General features: G+C 43.4%; 1 protein-coding gene across 1 annotated transcript in view; it reads right to left on the bottom strand.

Moving 5' to 3' along the window:
• The window catches only part of LOC135255654 (N-acetyl-beta-glucosaminyl-glycoprotein 4-beta-N-acetylgalactosaminyltransferase 1-like), an 80,494-nt gene that overhangs the window by 46,661 nt on the left and 11,185 nt on the right, over positions 1-22,648 (bottom strand). The window contains exon 3 of the mRNA XM_064337116.1: positions 12,251-12,363. Within this exon, the coding sequence (XP_064193186.1) occupies positions 12,251-12,363 (113 nt within the window). The remainder of the gene's footprint in view (positions 1-12,250; positions 12,364-22,648) is intronic.

Raw genomic sequence — 22,648 nt, 5'->3', positions numbered from 1 at the left:
GTACTAACATAATTCTCAGCTACACTACAGATAAGTGAGTATTGTTGTCATTTAAAATAACATAAATGTTCATCCCATCACTTGTGTTCTGGCAGTGCATTAAATGAAGACAAAGGGATAGAGAAAGAGGTGTGAGAACCATCACGCTGAGTTGCACTGCTGTCAGTTGTCACTTGTAACAAGCGTCTGGGGCATAAATACTGGTAAACTGTTTGTTTATTTGTCTTTGCTGTGTGTACAAGACACAAAGAATCCCTGCAGCGTTGTGCTTTATAAAGGCATTTCGGGTACACAGTGTATATGCTGCTCTGTTAGACGAAACAACAAAGGAGAAATTATGAAGCCGAAAACTTAAGAGACAATTACACGTGTATGAATTCTGACAGAATTCTCCATCACTAGTGAGGAGCAGAGCTGGCATGAACATAAACAATAATCAAGTTCACATCTATGGGTATAGGGAGAAAACACAGTGAGTACTGTCTTCAACTCGCTGAAGAACATATATAGCACCAGGTACTAAGGGAATCAAACCCAATTTTCAGTAGTAATCTCCAGAGTTTCCAACTCCACTTATTCACATAGTTACAGTACACCTATTTTTAATCCCCTGAGAAAGCTAAATCCTCCAAATTTGTAAATCCTCCCCAAAGGCTCTCAGGTCTTATTTAGTGTTCGAATTAAATTTATTAGCCCTTTAAGAGGCTTATAGCTGGCCTACCAAGCCGATCCATTCTCACCAGTTTACTCACTGCCCACTGCTCTATCAGGGTACTTCTCCTGCCTTATTCTGTGCTGCTACACTGGGGGTGTGGCAGCAGATGGGGGTGTTGAGGTTCATGTCTGTACAATGCCAGAATATGGGACGGTACAGACAGTGCCCCGTGGAGCTGAGGCAAGCCCCGGCACGGACTGGCACTGCCTGCCTCCGTGCGTGTTCGTCAGGATGATGAGTCACTCCTTTGGTGACCCCTTGTCTCTCCTCCCCTCCCCCAGGCCCACACACTGTCCGTGACAGGGCGTCTGACGCTGGCTTTATGAGGTAGATTCAGGGCATGCCTTGTCCCGCCGGGAACCCTAGACAGTCTTGGGGCATGTCTAGGAGCCTGGCACTCTGTTGGCTTCCTCTCCTTGTGTGTTAAGGAGACAATGATGGACCTTGCTGCTGGAGAGCTGGCAAACACCATTACGGGAACGAGCCATGTCATGTGACACAACAGCGCAAGAACACTGTAATCCATTCTGTGCGTGTGCCTGGTAGAGGGAGTGCCACTGACCCTGTCATTTCTGAGTTCTGTTTTCCTAGCAGCCATTACTCACAACCACTCTCAAGACGACAGGAGCATGTTCACAACCATTTCTTCCTAAGCAGCATAGATAGACCTCTACGGTAACTGCAGTAAAGAGCTGGAGGGCCTGAGAGTCCCATACACAGCCTGCAGGTAGACCTCTGAAGTGGGTGTTTTTAAGTGTGATATCAATCCTGAGGAGATCTAGCACCATCTATGATCTCCTGTGATTTCTAGAGGCCAGGGCTGCCTGGCTTACATGGCTTGAGTGAGGGATGTATCTGACTTTATCATTGTCCCGAGGGGAAATAACTGCACAGTGCAAAAACTATCCTGTCAACTTCCAAAGATAAATGCTGAAAATAACATAATGAATGCACAAAATTCACATATCTCCAGGCATGTCGATGGTTTTTCAATAACATTCAACCTTCCAATTTGAGCACCGTGACAGATGGTGAACACAAATGATTCTCAAGTAGCTCCCTCCCAACAGACTCGAAAAGGCCCTGCAGAGGCCCTCCGGCTCTTTACTGGAGTCACTGTGGCGGTCTATCTGCGCTGCTTAGGAAGAAGCGGTTCTTAAAATGCCCCAGTCATTTTCGCCAATGAATTCAGCCATCAGGACAGGAGAAGTTGTAATTACAGAACACAGCTGCTTCCTGAGAGAACATTGCTACATCCTGAGAGAACACAACTGCTTCCTGAGAGAACACTGCTGCTTCCTGAGAGAACACTGCCGCTTCCTGAGTGAACACTGCTGCATCCTGGGAGCACACTGCTGCTTCCTGAGAGAATATTGCTGCTTCCTGACAGAACACTGCTGCTTCCCAAGAGAACACTGCTGCTTCCTGAGAGAACACTGCTGCTTCCTGAGAGAACACTGCAGCTTCCTGAGAGAACACTACTGCTTCCTGAGAGAACACTGCCGCTTCCTGAGAGAACACTGCTGTTTCTTGAGAGGCTGCTGCTTTCTTATATCTGAAAACGTGACAGACAGAGACTATCCTGCCCCACTGTAAGGTAAAGTGGAACAGCAGGGCCTGGTAGGGCAGCTGCTTAAGCATGCCATGTTTAATTCAGAACTGTGCAGAGCCTGGCCACATTAAAGTCTGTTTCTGCTTTAATGTCTCATCTTCAAATACCACCCTGACTGAGGAAATATGAAATCGCATTTTTATGTGATTTGCTCAGCGAAAAGTTTGTGGCTAAATTCCAGAAAATACAAAAGAATGAATAAAAAAGCAACCAAATGCTCCTTCATAAACATTGAGAATGCAATCAGGTAGGAAGGTAACCAGGTAGAGAGGCAGCATCGATGCGCATTACTCAAGTATGACGAGACAACTTTCTGATACTGACATAGAAATAAACTACAACATGTGTTTTAATCAGCATTTAGAGACAGCCTCGGTAACCATATTAGCAGCTATGCGGTGTTGAAAGCACAGTGAATGTCTTTATATCTTTTGTTGCGCTGTAGCTCTGCATAACACTGAAGAGGGCCATGAGTGAGAGATCAAAGGCATTCTGATCTGAGTCCCTACCCACTGAAAGACCAATTATTCACACACCAAATCGGCCTACTGTTCAAACAGGTACTTGTCAATATGAAAGGGGAGACACCCGTCGCCATCTAAGGCTCTCAAAGTCCTGTACAACTAACAGGAAACCAACCATACTGCTGACACAGACATATTGAGAGTTTGTGTTGTCACTCCCTAAATCCTTAAACTCAGCACTCCTGTAAGTGAAATAATGAAATAACGAAGCATGTAAAAAGGTTAAAATACCCTTCCCTCCACAGCCAGTTTCCACAATCAGAGCTGCTTCATACTGCTGAGGGCTCCAGAAGCATTTTTATAGGAAGGATTCAAGCGAGGAAAGTATACTACGGCTTTACTAAAGAACCTGCAGTGAGTGACCCAATGCACCATCTGAACAGCAAATATATTCACTTTACACCCGGGTGGTGTTACTCAAACGCAGGAAAGAGAAAGAGAGGGATTCTCGTCACAAAAATCATCATTTTGAATATAAATATTGACAGAATTGGCAGATGCCTCGGCCTATTCATTCACACGTACAACTCCAAGTAATATAAATGTTATATAAACACAATTTCCATGAGAGAAGCAGTGTACGTCTATGTTCTTTGTGCATTCAATGTGTTTGATGTCTTTGTTAATTACATTTCTCAGAGCTCTGTGAGTGAGAGACAAATTGGGTGGCAAATACAACTCTGTTCCATTGTGTTTAAGCAGATACTAAAGGAGCAAAGACAATCAGCATAAAACACTGAAACAGGGTGTGTGTGTGTGTGCATCACAGGGACTCACACATCTGCTGCCAGACAGTGGAAACATCAGCATTAGCAGACAAAGATTCCAATTAAAAGCAAGAAGGCCGGGTGCAGGGTCCATCAGAACGCTTCAGTGATTGCGGCTTGGAGTGAAGCACCTGCGGGCACCGTGAGCCAATGGCATCGATCAGCAGATCGATCACGCAAGACTTTTACAGCTTGGAGTGAGGAGAAACAGCCTTGCTTTTTGTGTGACAGCAAAATAAACCCAGAGGTGTATATTAGGCCATAAAAAGAATCGATATAAAAACAATCAAGTGAGAGAGAGGAAAAAACCGTACTCTCTTTCTTTCAGTTAGGTCTGTGTGTAGTTGTACTTTTAAACTTATTGAAATAAGGAAGGAGGTCAGAGTGAAATAATTATGCATCAGAGATAAATGAAAAAACAGCCATTCCCTTATATATTACCTTACACCTATCTGCTGTCTCCCCTCCTCCACCCCTCTAAAATCACTGAGTATCAATCACACTCCACCCCTTTAAAATCACTGAGTCTCCATCCACTCCACCCCTCTAAAATCACTGAGTCTCCATCACACTCCACCCCTCTGAAATCACTGAGTCTCCATCACACTCCACCCCTCTGAAATCACTGAGTCTCTATCACACTCCACCCCTCTAAAATCACTGAGTCTCCATCACACTCCACTCCTCTAAAATCACTGAGTCTCTATCACACTCCACCCCTCTAAAATCACTGAGTCTCTATCACACTCCACCCCTCTAAAATCACTGAGTCTCTATCACACTCCACCCCTCTAAAATCACGGAGTCTCCATCATGCTCCACTCCTCTAAAATCACTGAGTCTCTATCACACTCCACCCCTCTAAAATCACTGAGTCTCTATCACACTACACCCCTCTAAAATCACTGAGTCTCTATCACACTCCACCCCTCTAAAATCAATGAGTCTCCATCATGCTCCACTCTAAAATCACTGAGTCTCCATCACACTCCACCCCTCTAAAATCACTGAGTCTCCATCACACTCCATTCCTCTAAAATCAATGAGTCTCCATCACACTCCACCCCTCTGAAATCACTGAGTCTCCATCATGCTCCACTCTAAAATCACTGAGTCTCCATCACACTCCACCCCTCTAAAATCACTGAGTCTCCATTACACTCCACTCCTCTAAAATCAATGAGTCTCCATCATGCTCCACTCTAAAATCACTGAGTCTCCATCACACTCCACCCCTCTAAAATCACTGAGTCTCCATTACACTCCACTCCTCTAAAATCACTGAGTCTCTATCACACTCCACCCCTCTAAAATCACTGAGTCTCCATCACACTCCACCCCTCTAAAATCACTGAGTCTCCATCACACTCCACCCCCTCTCATCTCTCACCTTGGTCTTAGGCAATATGATCCCTCTACAACACCTACTCTGTGTCCAGTTTTACTGCTTATTTCACTCCACTTATGATAGAATTGGAAAAATAATGCAGAAGAACAATCATTTTTCACATTATCTGAGACTGCAACAGCAGTTTCAGAAGCAGCATATATATGGTGGCCTTAATGAGACAAAATCAACAGGCATAGTGGCTCATGCAGGAGATCACAAGTCCAAGACCTGACAGCCAAAGCGGCAGAGCTCATAAAGGGAGGAGCATCGTCCAATCACAGCGATGAAGAGGGGAGACGAAGGTTGGCAGAAACAATGCCGCCAGCAAGCTGACTATTAATAACCACAGAAAAGTGGACAGGACCCATTTTCAGTATGAAGAGTGATTGTGGGCAGAGAACAAGAGTCAATGTTTGGTGGGAAAATCAATCACGGAGCCAGGAGACAGGTAAAAAAAAAAATCGATGTCAAGTGTGTGCAATGGCCCGTTCTTCAATAGGAGATAATACATTATGAGCTACATACGGCTAGCTGACTAAGAGGGAAAGGCATCTCCTGCAAGCAACAGGGAAGCGCACTGGAGGTGCCATCTAGGGCTCCTGTCTTTAATTTCAGTTCACCTGAAGTGCTTGATAAACTAGTAGGAAAATAAACCAGGGAGCACAAGATAGCTCTCCAGCAGGAATGTGGTAACCAGCTCACAATGTAGGCCTTATCATACCAACACTTTTTAACTCACTTTGACGGAAGAATTTTAAAATAAAACACCCAGCACAGACTTAAATATCAGGGTAACATCCTGCATGACATAAACTATTCCCTGCTTTTTTAATATGGCTATATTACATTTTTGGCTATTACACTCCACCGCACACCAATACTGCCAGTAATATTTTATTTTGAATATAAGCCAAAATGGATTAAATATGCACTGAAGTTACAACCACCCAATGTCATTAAAACATCCATGTCACCATGAAGCAATTTTTGCTCCTATAAAACTACTGCCAGGACACACCCAGCAGTTTTCTCTTGGGAATAAAGCAAATGCAGTGCACCGCAGCGTAGAGTTTTACATCAATTATTCATTGTGTTCCAGCCATCCATTCTGCTCAATTGCCAATACTTGTTGACTTCCATTGAATTTTTTTTTGCAATGCTGACATCACAGTCGTCAGTGGCACAATTCTCTGCACTTTTGTTTTTCTTCGTCAGGCTGTTCCTGCCCTCCTCATGAGCGGCATCACAAACACATGGTAGAAACAGGAACAGGAACAGGAACTGGGACAGATCCTTATATAATCTCTCTGAATGAGCCGCCCAGCTCTGCTTCCCGCAGGATGCTGTAGAGGTCTGTGGTCCACTATGCCTCTCCACCAGGCTGAGTGCAGAGCTACAGAGCAATGCAGGGTGTATATTATCACTTGGGTACTTTGGTATTTTACAACAGCCCTCTTCAGTAGTATACAGTAGCTCACTGGAGCGGTTCTATAAGTAAGCTATTGTAGTAAAGCAGAGTAGTGCTGCACAGCAGTGTAAATGCTGTACAGCCATACAATAGTGCTGCAAGGCTGTACAGTAGTACACTAGCGTACACTAGTGCTGAGGAACTGTACAGTAGTGCACTAGTGCTGCAGGGCTATACAGTAGCACACTAGTGTACACTAGTGCTACATTGTTGTACAGCAGAATAATAGTGTACACTAGTGCTGCAGGGCTGTACAGTAGTACACTAGTGTACACTAGTGCTGCAGGGCTGTACAGTACAATAGTGTACAGTAGCTCCATAGAGCAATGTGATAACACAAGTTCTGTCACCTCTAGTGTTCTATTACAGCCTCTCTCTTCTGGTCATGGGCAGAAGGATTCACTCACAATTCTGTTTGAGGGTTGACTGTATGAAGACATTTCAAATCAAATTATATAAAGGACAAACATCCCAAATACTATAGGTTCCCATGCATAGTAGAAAGGAAAATGTTTAGAAATGGCTTCACGTGTTTTAGAGAGAATATGGAAGGCCAGCCTCTAGCAATGTGAAATACCCACACGCTAAGATGTCAATCAAAGCGCATACATTTATAATTTATCAGCCTTCACTGTAGTGATTTACATGAAAACCTTTTATGACTGCACATCACCCTGGAAAAGCTTGGCTCTTCCATCTGTTCATGTGCAAAGCCTCACGTCAGTTCAGAAGCTCAGCGTGACGAGGCTAATATTGTGTGGTCTTGTTATGTAAAACTACGATGAAACTAACACATCCAGGAAGATAATGACCAGCAGCCAAAGATACATGCAGCAGTAGGCGCAGAAATTAATCCATGTCCATTAGACATATTTACACTCAGCACAGAAATAACTATATGTGCATTAGATGGAATAGATGTGTTTATGGCCCATCCAGGGACAAGCATTTGAAAATACCATAAGGTATAAGTGTTATGTTGTTAAGCGAAAGTTCAATATTTCATTGCCATTCCAACTGAAAAATACATATACGTGTGGCCAACGATAAACAGAGGGTGCAGTTTAATGAACTGGCTGAATTAATCAGGCGGCTCCATGGAGGGATACGATGGAAGCTTATGAAAAGCATAAAATAATATTTACACAATGGCAAAGATGTTGTCAGTGGAAATGCAGTTAAAGAATGAAAAGAGAACTGCATTAGGGACACGAACAGTCAAGGCTGAAAGGGCCTTTCTAAAGATCTACTCATTCCACGGATACTTTATTGATTCATTAATTAGAGCCACGAAAATGACTCAATTTTGTACTGCTCTCTAATAAATCATAACACACAGCCTTAGAGATTAATTCTGCAAAAAGTGGGAGGGCATAACATAATAAAATGAATGGTGTAATTAATTAAACCAGAACTAAAATACCATACTCTAAAACAACTCAAACATGTGAATCACTGAAACTTATGTAAAGCCAATGTTCAGAATAAGATCAGATCCCACCACTGAAAAAAGTGCTGTGATCCAAAAAGACTCAATAAACCAGAACCACAGACCCAATGATAGACTCAGTAAACCAAAACCTACTCATTCCAGTATAGAATCACAGACTGCAGTGCAGAATTACAGACTCCAGCTAGAACCACAGACCCAAGGATAGATCCAGTAAACCAGATCTACCAACTGCAATATAGAGACTGCAGCACAGAACTACAGACTCCAGCACACAACATTAAACCAGAACCATACACTCCAGTGAAAAAAAACACAGATACCAGTCAGAACCACAGATGCTACTACGCAATAACAGAATCCAGTACAGAACCTCACCAGGTCCTCTGGTCACCTCCTGTAGCCTAAAGTTATATAAATACATTTGGCAAATCAGTCTTACTGCTGTTTTCTTCTGTCTGCATTGAAGAGGTTGCAGCCTGAAGAAGAGAAAACGCTTTGGAAACGCGTTGTGGCATCAGCAAATACATAGCCGTACAGATAGCCTTTTCACTCCTGTGGCTGTGTATTCCCTTTGTGCAGTTCAAGCCTAATACATTTATTATTTTCAGTACTCAAGAGGTTCCCTATTATTCATGTATTCGCACTGAAGAGGTGCCATTTGAAATGGGGCTATAAGCCCGGCAGGTACCCTCTGAATAATCAATACAGTACAGATACGTTGAAACACTGCGTATACACGGCCCTGCTGTTTGGCCACAGCTCAATCGACCATCATTTTACTGGAGGGCACAAGCGAACAGTGGGGACCTGCCAAAGCAGCCCTCCATGCGTACCGGTGTGACTGGGCCTTCACGAGGCTCCCAGCCTGTTTGCAGTCAGCCAGGTAAAACCACCTGCCTGATTTATCCAACTGTCGCAAGCCAAGCCAGTACCACAGCAGGGTTATGAGCAAGCTCCTGCAGTCCAGACACCATGCCACGCACATAACTACCAGTCGGCAACCAGCCAGGACATTTACAGCCTCGCGAGCAATCTGAGGTCGACAGCTCGGCCGAACTGCTTTCTTTATGAGAAGCGTTAATGGTCTCGATGTGATTAAAATCACCCGCAGCCACGAGCACATTCAATCTACATCCTCAATCGGAGGAGGCATTTTAAAGTGACTGCTTTTATGCGGCACTGAAGTTTTATTTCTACATTACAGTTTCCATTTGTTTTTATTTATTTCTGGACCCACACTATAGCCTGCAACTTGCTAAAGCAGGATCTGTGCACATTCGGTCAAACAAAAAAAAGCATAAAATTCAAAGAGACAGTATAGCTGAGCTTGAAAGCACTGTGCCTGTTTACCAAAGTGGAATAAGCAGTTGTCCAGCAAATTCTAGATGCAACTGCAATTTCAAAATGATGCTACTTTGTAAATTGCAAGAACAGCGATGTGGACTCTCACCTGCATGATGATGGTGCCAAAGGCCATTATAGAAGCTTCATACTGTATCTCAGATCATAGAACCTTCACACTCAGGGCGTTCTTACTGTGAATCACATCATATAGCGTCTCTGCCTCCCTGAGTCATGATTCCACAAGTGAATCCTGTCTCCCATCCTCCCATAAGATACCGTATGATTCCTCAGAAAAACCACTCTCCAGAGTCCCTGAGTTTTGATTCAACAGAGAAACCACAGCCCTATCACCCCGGGAATGTGATTACACAGAGAAACTGAGCTCTGTATATGACCCTGCCTGCGGCAGCACAAGTTGTGTTGTTTTGCCTCTGTTTTATAGTCCTGTGGATCTTTCAAGGGTTTTAAAGGTTTCACAATTATCCTTTCCTTTCTTTCCCTGCATGAGCAAAAGAACAATTTCTTATAAATCATGCATTTATTTGTAGAGATAAGTCCTTCAGGGACCAAACATGCCCTCAGCTGAACCCATCTGTGTAAAATAAGCAGTTATTAGCTGTAGCTAAAGGCTCTTCTCTCATTATCAGCAGTGCTAAGTGTACCTCTCGAGCCTTACTAGGAGAGCACAGGAAGTGGCTGAAATTGAGATTTCTTCATATAAGAAATAATCATCATATCATCTCCGACAGGTCTTTCTGCTGCAGAAACAATTCAGCCTCCATCTGATACAGGCCTTTCCCAGTAACCCAAAATGGCCACCATTTCCAATTAGTTAACGTCTGAAAATAAAGTCAGGTACAAGCTGCCACTGTTGAAAGCTGAAAGGACAGTTTGCAACTGTGAATCATGGTTTACAGAGGCAGCTATGGAGGGGAAGGGACTCATCTGTATACCTGAAGCTCAGGAGGGAGCCATCCTTAAAATGTAATCCTGTGAGGATTCACCATAATGTGGTCAGGCTACCTGACTGAAGAACGTGACAAAGCAGTGAAGGCCTTGCTGTCCTCACAATGTAAAGATGACAATTCAGTGATTTACGATTTAGTGATTAAATGGTGTAAATTACTTGCAGAATCAGAATGATTTCATTATTCGAGCAAGCTGCTCTCATCCGATCCAGCCAATAGCCAGGTCACTGTTAAAGACAGCAGTCAGTCCCGCCTACTCAATGCACCCAAGTCACCAGGCCAGCTGGTAGCCCAGACCAATTCAGAGCTAATGGGCCGTTTCAGAGCCTCCATTTCTAACATTCTAACGTTCAGGACAAATATGGAGTAAATAAATGGAGTACTTGGAACAGTAAGTTCTCTACCACCACTGCTGAAAATAAAACTTCATGCATCTTTTGTGCATCTTTTGACTTCATGCATCTTTTATTACCAACAGCATACATTGTTTTCAAATTTGGAGGCAAAGATCGAGAGTCGAAAATACAGGTTTATACCTATCACTCATTTTTTCAGAGATAATATAAAATTGTCTCTGTAAGGATGCGAGACTTGGACTGAGGTCATAAGCTAGCAGTTAGTAGCCTATAAAATGCTGTTCCTCATTATAATTTAAACAACCGTCCTGCATATGCGATCAGCAGGGCATGTAATGAAATGTGCGTACAGTTTTACCTTCAGGCACTCCGTGGCCTTCCCCCATCACAAGCTCGTCCATGTCGATTCCTTCAACCTTCGCGATTTGCTCATTTTTGCAGGGGATTTTCCACCTGTTGTTCTAACGGTGTTAACATTCTTTCCTCCTTTGGACCACCCCCTGTGTCATTTGCCCTCATAGGGGTTTTTCTTTTGTAAGCGGCCACACATCATGCCATCTTTTGTTTACATCCTCTGTCAGTTTGTTTATTATAGCTAAAGAATTCATTTTGTACGTGATGTCAAAATTTTTGTCCTCCTCATCCTCTCCAGTGTTGTATTCCTGTGTTGTAATACAATGTGAAGTTGTAGCTGCCTCGTCGGCCACTACCTATTTCCTGATCTGTAAATTGAAATTGCTCCATACCCATTTCTTAGTGCCTTGTAATCTTGACATGTAAGCCAGCCATATTTTTTTGACCATTTTTATGGTTGTTTCTTACTGCATATTTGCAAATAAGGGCATTTCGTTTATTTGATTGTGTAAATAGAAACAGTCTTTGTAAACTGGTCGTTAATATGTCAGTATCTGCAGTCGGAACAGAGCCACAATACAGCAAATGTTTTTTCCCTGTTTCCTTAGTAAATTTGGCCCTTAGTGTTCAGTTGAACATGTGTAAAAACAACACAATTGTTTTTATGTTCTGCTCCAAGTGGTAGTTTTTGCATTTGCGCGTGCACACACACACACACACACACACACCTATGTAAAATATATGCCTACCCACTGAATGTTGTGTGGGTTTGAAGATCCCTGGGATTAAAGCTCATGAGACTGCACTCTAATGAATGTCTGAACCTTTCTGAATAGTGGGCATAAGTGAGCTCTACAGAATTAATCGCTATGGTGGTAACTTGACATTTCAGGCTTAAGGTCAGATATTGCTATGAATTGGTACTTCAAAAAAAAAAATTTCAAGATATTTCCACCATAGGCAATTATTTTCTGGGCACAGTGAATGAAGAGGATTGAAGTTTCCTCATTTGCTTCACCCCTCTCTGAAAGACTGGACAAAGGTGGTGAAAGGTGTGAAGCAGTTATGTTTGCTGTGGCATAGATTTGATTGCAATTATTTTTTAACAAAGGCTGAGCCACTGTGGTCCATTGCCAGATCAGTGGGACAGAATTCCATGAGCTCAGGTCTTTGGGGGCTTCTGAGAAAGTCCTGAGCTCTGAGTGTCCTAGTCCCTATGCAGACCCTGTGCAGACCCTATGCAGACCCTGCACAGACCCTGTGCAGACTGAGCAGCAGCACGGGGTTAGCTTTACTCACCGCAGGCTCGTCTTCGTGGCTGTCACTCACATCGTCGTTCCCACGGTGACTGGAGGAGGAGCGGGACTGCCTCCTGCGACTGGTCTCCGTCCCCTCTGTCTGCTTCTCTCCATCTGAGGAGAGGGTTACATCAACAGCACCCTCATCATCATCATCGTCATCATCATCTTCTTCATCAACCGTCATCATTACTACCACCATCATTTTCATCACCCTCATTATCATCATCATCACACTTATTATTATCATCATCATCAGCATCATTGTGTAAATCATCATCACCATCATCATCATTGCTTTTGTTAACCTCATCATCATCACCATCAACGGTGATCATCATCGTCATCATCATCATCATCATCACAATACATTCACCACCATCAACAGCCTTACAATCGTGGTCATTATCTTCATCCACTGCAAATGGACATGGCTACAGGCTGCTGAATGTAAATAAGATTAAACATCATATATGAGGAGGGAGAGAGAACACACCAAAATGATCATCTACGGTATGTGTCTAAGCTTCCTCCCTGAAGGGCCATCAATTTTCCAGCCTCTCCTCATGGAATCCTATAATTGGATACTGGGATACTGGTGACCATGGGATACGCCATTGGGTTGATTATTTCGGGGTTCCATAACTCGGTGTTGGCCACAATACAAGATGAAGGCCAGACACAATCCCTTCTGTTAATACCCCTCTGTCTCTCCATTTCATGCCCCCATCCTCCACCTCGATTGCGATTCACTTCACCGTAAAATTACCTGCCCCAACAATTACACCATTTCAATTACTGTCTCCAAGTTGCAACGAGTTCAATCTGAGCTTGGAGCAGAAGTGGGCTTGACCTTGGCCAAGGTCGGCCACGCATTTATTTACTGCCGTCAATGGCATTAGAAGGCTGACCGGCATCCTCGGGGGTCTGAAAGCAGAGATAAAGGGAGCATTGTGAGTTACAGATAGTGAAAGGGGTGAAAGAAAGGGAGGGAAAGTGCAAAAGAGAGAGAGAGGGGGAGAGAAAGGGGGGGCGGCAGGGACACCAGGCCTCTCCTGTGCAGATTGGCTGGCAGATGGATAAGGGACTATTTTTTATGAAATTTATGAAATGTGTTTGTATCAGACGGTGGCAGGTATGTCTTCAGAGGCACCGAGGGTGAGCTTGATGGACAAAGGGGCTCATTCTATAACAAGGTGTGCAGCAGATCCTGGGTTAAAAACCCATTATAATCAGGGCCATAATCTCACCAAAGTGTGGCCACAAACCAACCTTAATGGGAGGCAAAAATACTGTGGGCTACAAACCCCCTGTCAGATGGGCCTTAAGCTCAGTATAGTTGGGGTTACAACCCATTATAGGCTGCACCGCAAACCAAATATAGTGCAAGCTGGAAAGCCTTTGTAATATGGACCACAAAACAAGCATAATTGGGTCTACAAACCAAGGCCTGTGAGAGCTGCAAAGGTTAATGCATAAGAGAGGCTTTCAGTCAGAACTTTCACTAAAAGCAGTTTAGCAGACAATGGGGCTCAGTGGGGGGTTACATACACGCAGACATAAACCACCAATCTATAGAATAAATGCCATTCTCAAAAACGTGGCACTTTGAATGCTAAACCACTGCAGCTGAAAACAAGGAAGGAAAATATCAGCGGACTGGAAGTCATACGTAGAGAATCGTTATAAAAATCCATTTGATGCGTAACTTCAATCAAACCGGACTCAGAAACACGAAGGTACGTCGAATAAACAACGCCGCAGAGGATTCCCGCGTCAATAACTTCAGTAAAGGCGCCTCCCGTCTCGGTTGGCAAAGGCACGAGCGTGAGCTCCGTGGTCCCGCATGCATTAGCGGGACCTGGCATGCCACCATAAGCGGCTTTGGCTCAACACAAAGGCTCGGGGCAAGCTGTAATAGGGGTCGGCCGAAGGCGATGTTGTGATTAAATTGAGGCTCACTGTTGGGAAGAATCTCCGTGAAACATTATGAATATAATTGTTTTTCGATACAACTGATAGATAGTGAAAGTGGGTGAAGTTTTTAAGCATGCCGAGGGATGGACGGCAGAGGGAGATGCGCTATCTATCAGTTCAATATTCCATCACGTCTATAATCTTTCAAAGGCAATTTAAAACTAGGTGCAGGGGACCAGTGTATGCGGTTGTTAAAAAGAGGTGTCTATATTCTTTCAGAATCTATTCGTTAAGCTTATCTTGAGACAAGCTTATCTTGCTACACTTATCTTAAGGTTTGGCTAGTTTAATTAGTTTCAGTGACTGGGGCATGCAAAATTTTATTCATTAGGATCCAGCTTATTTCACCTGTGGGCCTACAAAGTAGTCAAATAAAATGGTGGCCCCTTTCTAAAGGAATCATTTGCCACATAAAATAAAGGCATTAGCTGAGCTGACTCACTAAAAGTCATGAGGTGTGAATATGGGATGTTTACGGTTCACGGCATCCAGAGCCACTTCTGACATGATGCAGTTTGATTTGGCAAATCATTAAAAGTGTCAAAAAAACAATTAACAGCCTGTTACTTTTCAGGGGTTACAGTTGCAGTTGGAATGAAAATGCAGTGCGTGTGTGTGTGTGTGTGTGTGTGTGTGTGTGTGTGGTTTCATCGCAATTAGAGGGGCATCTTTCCCTAGTGAAGAGTTTTGATGAATAAAAGATAGCTGAGACTCCTTATGAGACAGCTCTAATGGAGATCAGCTCAGTGTCCAAGCCTCACAGCTGAAGCCTTTCATTTTGGGATTAAGTGCCGACGCCATCGCCTAGCTTCGGAAGACCTACTGTCTCAGACTGTCTTCCCCGCAGATGGTGAGACAATGATAAAAATGATGATGGCATAAACGTGTTTTTGCATATTAACCATATATCATTTGACAAGCGTTTTACTTCTTACTAAAAAAAATCAATATCCTGAACTTTTCAGGCGTATGGCATGTGCTGACACGAGACAAAACATGCTGTTTGGTGAAAAGAGCCTTTTTGTAAGATATTCAAGGGTTTTTCCAAAGACACAGGAGCCATATTGTACATGATGACCTGTGTATGTGAGTAGCAGCCATTTTCCAATAAAACGTCTGCTATGTATATACAGTAATAAACTGGCTGGTATTAAAATAAAAGCCAAACCAATAAAAAAAAATCCTATGCCAACACAGCATTGCTTGGTCATCACACCAACCTATTTCTCAACATTTCCAATCTTAAGATCTCAGCTGAAACATTGTGGGAGGGCAAAGAATGAACAATAACATAAAAAACATTGTGCTGGTAATGATAAATTGATCTGGAAACTGTTACTATGCTCATCTTCTCTACCATGCCCCCCCCCCCCCCCAAAAAAGGCTAATTAAGATCTGATCAGGAAAGTTAATTGGGGTCAATAAAATTATACCAGGAGACCAGTCCAGCAGCAGAAATACGAGAGAAGAGCCATTCATCTCCAGTGAGCTGGCAGCAATGCCGCTCTTCATAACCAAATCTCAGCCATATGACGATAAGAAAGCCCACCCCGACCCCCCAAACGGAAAGGAGAAAGAGACACAAAAAAAAAACTTAGAATCGACTTCAGCATTGCAATTCAGGGACACCAATTACATTTTTACCAGCACTGTGATTTCCACATTTCCTTCTGTTTTGCTTAGCCCAATGCAGTATCAATATACACTGGATTTCAGTGGAGCTTGAGTTTAAAAGGTGTGGGAACCCTTGTTCCAGGAAATAGTTCCCTTAATCTGTTGCATAGATTAGGGCCTTTTTAGTCTTCCTCCTTTCTTCTGAAGGACATTGTGAAGCTCATGTTTAAATTATTCCGGGTTCAATTCTGGACTCCGAGGTCCATTGCTGTCCCAGGAACTAATGATTTAGTTGGAAGCATGCCCTTGCAAGGGACACAGCTTTTACTATTGGATTGTATCAAGATTTGAAGACAAATCACAATAAACATCAAATAGGGTATAAAGAGTGCAAAGTCACAGGGCGTAAAGTCAATGTTCCATTGTAACTAGTTAGTTTTAAACCATAACTGTGTCTGTGTTCAGTTGCACCTTGGATATCTATGCTAAACTAAATTAAATTTTTCCTTCCTTCCTTTACGAGTTTTTGTATATTGTATAATAATGATCACTTTCTGCCTGTTAATTCACCAAAATGGCTACCGGTGCCTTTTTAGACCAGGGAGTGCATTTGCAGAGCACACTAAATCTCCCTCGAGGAGTGCAGGGGAAGCATATACACAGAAAAGTAGGCTGGCTGCGTTTGAGTGCAAGAGCAAAGGGAAAGCGTGAAGTAAATTCTGTGGAAAATGAGCATGTACTAGAGGAGGCAGCTCAGTAAACTGTGACCGGCCTTCAAAGGCCAGTCATTTGACGGGCATGAGGTTGGACCTGCTGTAAAAATAATACAGTCACCTGTTACCCCCTCTAAGGAACCTCCACGGGCAGGAGGGGCAGAGTCATCAGCCAACCCCTCTCCCCAAAAACACATTTAAGCCTGTTCTACTGCACCACACACGCACATGCAAATACATAAATGCCTACCTGTACATGTATGTATGCCTGTCCATGTACATACATGCATATCTGTACATGTACGTATACACAAACACATGTACACACACACACACACACACACACACACACATACGTATACACACGTGCCCATACACATGCACACAGCATGCTGGAAACTGCTCCTGCTGCACAATGCTCTCCGAAGCATTTGTGGGGGTCGGGGGACTAAAAAGCAGCACAAATATATATTTTTTTTAAACCTGAAGTGTGTGAAGCGTATACAATGTAAAACAGATTAAGGTGCAGATGCTCATACTCAGTCACTGTGAAGGTTATTTAGAGCCTCTATCTGCTGACTCAGTCAAATGCAGGTCTCCTGTGTGTGAGTGTGTGTGTGCGTGAGTGAGTGTGTGAGTGTATTTATGTATTATTTTGACTCCACCTTTAAGCATCCTATCTCCAAGCAACACTTAGCTACAACACTGTCAACACCCAGCAAGAACACAAGCAACACCTCGCTGTAATACTACCAACACCCAGCTACAGCACAAACAACACCCAGCTACAATAACACCAACACCAAGTTACACCACAACCAACACTGCAGCGGCTCAAATCAGTAGGGGAGAGATAAGACACTTCCATAGTCGGGAGACAACCATTTATGCAAAAGGGGGAATGTGTCATTAGGGACTGGGATGAGCTGTGAACGAGACATGTGGCCTGTATCTGAAAGCCCTTTATTAGCATACATCTATAAACAGATATCAGCTTTGTGCTTTATGAAAATTTGAGCTTTGGCGATAAACCTATTACCATATTAATAACACAAAATAATCCAAACAAACAGTGATTTTTAAAAATGCATGCAAATTAGGTGAATGTGTAAAGAATCTATCCTGTTAATCAAACTGTGGGTACGAGTTTATGCCACTGTTCTGATCTTGCAGGGCTGTGGCCTTCAACAGGGAAGCAAACAGGAGCAGCCGCCATAACACAATGGATCTCATTAGCACCGCCTTTCACTGGAAACCGGAGAGTAATCACATTTTCATTTGACCGAGCCATATGGCTGTCCTCCGCCGCATATTTTTGCTTTGTTAAACTGTGTGAAGTTTCTGCCTTGAAAATACTCAGAGGGGGGAATAAACAGTTTCACACCAGCAGTCCAGCATCCGCACACACACACACACACACACACACAGACACACACAGACTCAGACTGAAGGCCAGACTGTGCACATTATATGAAGAGCTCACTTTAGTGAGAGGGGAGAGAGAGAGAGAGAGAAGCTGAGATATGCTTGCCGTGTTGTGACACCTGTCAGCTCTGGCTGCGGGGAGAGCAGCAGTCGTGATGGATGCTGTTTGACTGATTACACTTCTATGTTGTTTAGATAAAACATAAAACAAGAGTAAGAGAGTGGAAAACAGATGTGCAAATTTGAAAGATCACACACACACACATGCGCACACGCACACACACACATACAAACACATACACAGACACACATATATACACGTGCATACACACACACAGACACACACACACAGACACACGCACGTACACACACACATACACACGCACACACACTCACACGCACACACAAACACAAACACACACACACACGCACACACAAACAGAACTAGCCTGCTTCTCTGACAGGTGTGTTTACTGCCAGCTCCTATTTGTCCTCTGACTCCAGGAGCTTCTCCTACCACCTGTGGGCCACAGCCGCCACCTGTGTCCACTCCATATGGCTGTCTGCACCAAAGTTCTTCTAATGCAGTTAAACTAGGGCCAATGCCTTCTTTAAAACAAAGCTTCTGCCTTTTCACCAAATCTAATGGAGATAAAGTAGGGCCTCTGCCCGTTTCATCACATTTAACCGAGTTAAAACAGGGCACTGGTCTGCACCTCTGCATATGGAATGAAGCTCCTAGGTCCCGCTCAACCATAGTTCCATCTTTTTTAAGAACCAAGCTGGCTATCTATAGCGCATGCTTACAGAAGAGTCACAGTACAGCACAAAATTAATATTCACAGATTAGCATAGGGATACTGCAAGCGCATCTCTCTCCCTCCAAGCAAAATGTGTAACATAACAGGGCCAGAGGAGGAGTGGAGCACACAGCCAATCAAAGAAAAGCCAGCGAAGGTTGACCCCTGGCAACAGAATAAGGGACTATTGTCAGTGCCATGGCAACGACAGTGACAGAGACGGAGGGCTCCAACTCAACCTCTACGAAATCAACCTCTGCCGGCAGACCACACTGCAGGGGCACCGTACGGATTAAAAATCACAAATGACAACAACACAATAAAAATGAAATGTGACCACATGCCCAAGCCCCTAATGCAATCTGTTAAATGTTTGAGTGGGAGAACTGAATAACATGCACTTGTACATTTTCATTTCATTTTATAATCACATAAAAAGCTCTAGTGCATTGGTCTGTCCCAACACGTTCTATTATTTTTTAAGAGAGAAATAAATGTACATAACACCCTCTCACCTCTCTCTGCATATAAATTTATGTGAAATTACCTGCCTAGCATTGCAAGAAGCGTGTGAGCTTAAGATCGAAACAGTAGAATTTAGCTTTAGAAGTTAATATAACCATGTCTAACCACATCCCACAGGTAGGCAAGCAGGTCGCTCCTACATCCAGTTATCAGAAGCCTTAACGCTGGGCACCATTGTCTGTGGCAGCATCACCAACCACAGCAAGAGGGCAAAAAGTAAATCAAGAATTTAATCCGTAACCTATAGCAACCCTGGTTTAGCAGCCTTCTACACCCAAGGAGGCAAACTTGTTAAAAGTGAAGAGATTAAATTTCAGATTTAATCACAGGTGGGCCAAACCAGAGTCCTCCAGTCCAGTGCTCCCATGTTTCCCTGAGTGTTTCTCCAGTCAGAAAACCCATCATAAGCCAAGCGCAAGCTTTTCTTATTCTGCTCACTACACCTACTGGCCATCTATGGATGCCCATTCTGATTAATGGCACAGTAATGAGGCTCAGAGTCAGACACCCCACAGCTGGATTCACATTTCCACCTTTCATGACTGAATGTTCCTACCGCCCCCAAGCACGAAAAGACAACACCCTGCCGCTACAAATAATTCACTCATGGTCATACACAGGTTATGACCATGACCAACAAGTAAGCAATGTGAAACTAAGATCATAACAGAGCACACACATATGCACACGTGTGCATACATGAGCATGCACGCACACACACACACACACACACACACACATACATGCACACATACATATTCACACATGTGTACATAAACACACACACATACAGATATAAACAAGCGAAACATACACCCGTGCTCACACACACACACACACACACATTCACTTTGCATCTGTGAGAGCCCTGCAAGACTCAAGCCTTCTGACTCTGATCCTGATGCAAGATGTCAAATGCATTCTACTGTGAACAGTACACAAACAGACCCGCTTTTCCAAACTTCTGTCAATGGTGAAAGAGAACAGCATTTGGGTCAAACACCAGAAGCCTTTTATCTCCATATGCCTTAAGCCCTGCAGTGCTTCTAAAAATCCAACACAATCGTCCTGTAAATTGCCCTTATTCTCATATCTGATGCTTCATAATGGATGAGGAGAGAGCGGCATGCCTTGATAACACTTTTCCCCCGGCAAGTGTTTGCCCCAAAGGTTCAAACTCAATGAAGCGAAGAGGTTGAAGACTAAGGCGAAGTCAGAGGGAGAATTAACAGACATAAAGAGCCTAGGAAAAGCACACGTCCTCCATGATCGTCGCCTGTACATCCATGTCTATGGAATGATTGGTGCAGGCAGTGTGTTTGCTGACAGTGCTTACTGACAGCAGTGTAGCGGGGCATTCCTTCCCCTGGGGGAGCGGGGTCAGGAGAAAGGGCAGCATTTCGGCTGAATACTTAATGCAGAGAAACACCCAAACAAAACACAAAATTGAAAAAACAGCTCCCATTAAAGACTCCTAAGAGGTTCAGAGAGTTACAGCGCTCATAAAAAGGGCAGGCTGGGCCCAATAGCTCTGATGCTGTAGGCTATGTTATGCTATGTTATGTTATGCTATGCTATGTTATGTTATGTTATACTATGCTATGCTATGTTATGCTATGCTATGTTATGCTATGCTATGCTATGCTATGCTATGTTATGTTATGTTATGTTATGTTATGTTATGTTATGTTATGTTATGTTATGTTATGTTAAGGTTAGAGCCTGGGCTTAGACAACTTTGACTGGGAGTCTATAGTAGTGAAACGTGGCTTCATGCCAACTCATAACAAAAATCAGCTCTGATAGAGTACATTTCACACTGGCAGAGTACCTTTCATTTAGTGTGGATACAGATAAATTATGTTTGAGCTGAATTAACACTGAAGGTTTTATTGTACAGAGCTGGGCTGGAGTTAAGTCAGATCAGGTTACCGCTGCATTAGCCTCTCCCAGTGACACGCCAAGCACCCACAGGCTAACAGCTGTTACAGTGAGAGACGCACCTCTCCTCCCATCCGTGGCACCCCTGCTGTAGTACGGCGTAACTCCAATTCAGAACATAACACATTCAGTAACGGTGCCCCTGCTGTAGCACGACGTAACCCCAATTCAAAACATGACACATTCAGTAACGGCACCCCTGCTGTAGCCCGGCGTAACCCCAATTCAGAACATAACACATTCAGTAACGGCGCCCCTGCTGTAGCACAGCGTAACCCCAATTCAAAACATAACACATTCAGTAACGGCACACGCTCACCTCAGCTTCACGACGCCCCGCAAGCCCGGAGCCTGCCATAGATGTGCTTTCATCACCTTCTTAACATCAATCAGAGCGTTTGGGGGCGGGGCACATCCACCGCCTCCTGTGAAAATCTCCCCGTGCCTCTGAAGCATCGCCACTTCAAATTCCTTCCACGGCAGTTACCCTGCATTCTGATGCAAATTTCACTCCGGAGCAAACGGAACGAGACGAATCTGACGCCTCCTCTGTTCTCTTTCTGCCATGAATGAGCCTGAACACAAGCTGAACATTTAATTAGCACCCTACCCCCTGATAATTAAACCTCATTAAAGTTCAGTGACATGATGATTGACTGGAAAGACAGAGGCTCTCTTAAATAAGCAACACATTCCCATTGATTGTCTCTCTGTTTATTCACAATTAATATCAGAGAAGAACAGGGATGTGACAGGAACAGGCAGCAGTGCACAGCGAACAGAGAGTGACTGATGAGATTTCAGCATGCTACATAGTATGAATGTAGTAATATAAGTAGTCTGTAATATCATATGGGTGTTACAAAGTATTAGCACATTACATTTATTTACATTATTAGTACGTTGCATATGTATGCAGCATTATGTGGCTATATTATGTACCTCAAACATGGCAAATGGTTTCTTCAAAATCCCATATTGTTTCTGTAATCAGTGTAACGGCTCAATCAAGGGGAATCTTCTGCTATTTGAAACTCGTTAAAATGTGCAAATTAAACAAATTTTTATAAGTGTTAAATTAGGCTGTTCACTAGCAAAGCAATCCAAACAGGCAGTTAAAGTCCAGGTAATAAAAATGGCTGAATAATTCAACTGGAGGAGTTAACGGTATAAAACCTCTACAATAGCACAGAAATAACACTGTTGGATATGTCAATTCATAGCTTTGAATCCATATTCCAATGGCTTATTTACCATTTAATGCACAAATGGAATTAATTAATATGTGCGTGCCTGGTTGTATGTGTGTGGTCTGGTTTTTGGCTGAAATGTTCCAGTGGAGTATGATCCTGGAGAATAGTCTGCTAGTTTGGAGCCAACATCACTCTGAGACTTTGCTGTTCC

The sequence above is a fragment of the Anguilla rostrata genome, chromosome 5 (assembly GCF_018555375.3).
Source record: "Anguilla rostrata isolate EN2019 chromosome 5, ASM1855537v3, whole genome shotgun sequence".
NCBI lineage: Eukaryota > Metazoa > Chordata > Actinopteri > Anguilliformes > Anguillidae > Anguilla > Anguilla rostrata.
This window is presented reverse-complemented; position numbering and strand designations above follow the sequence as displayed.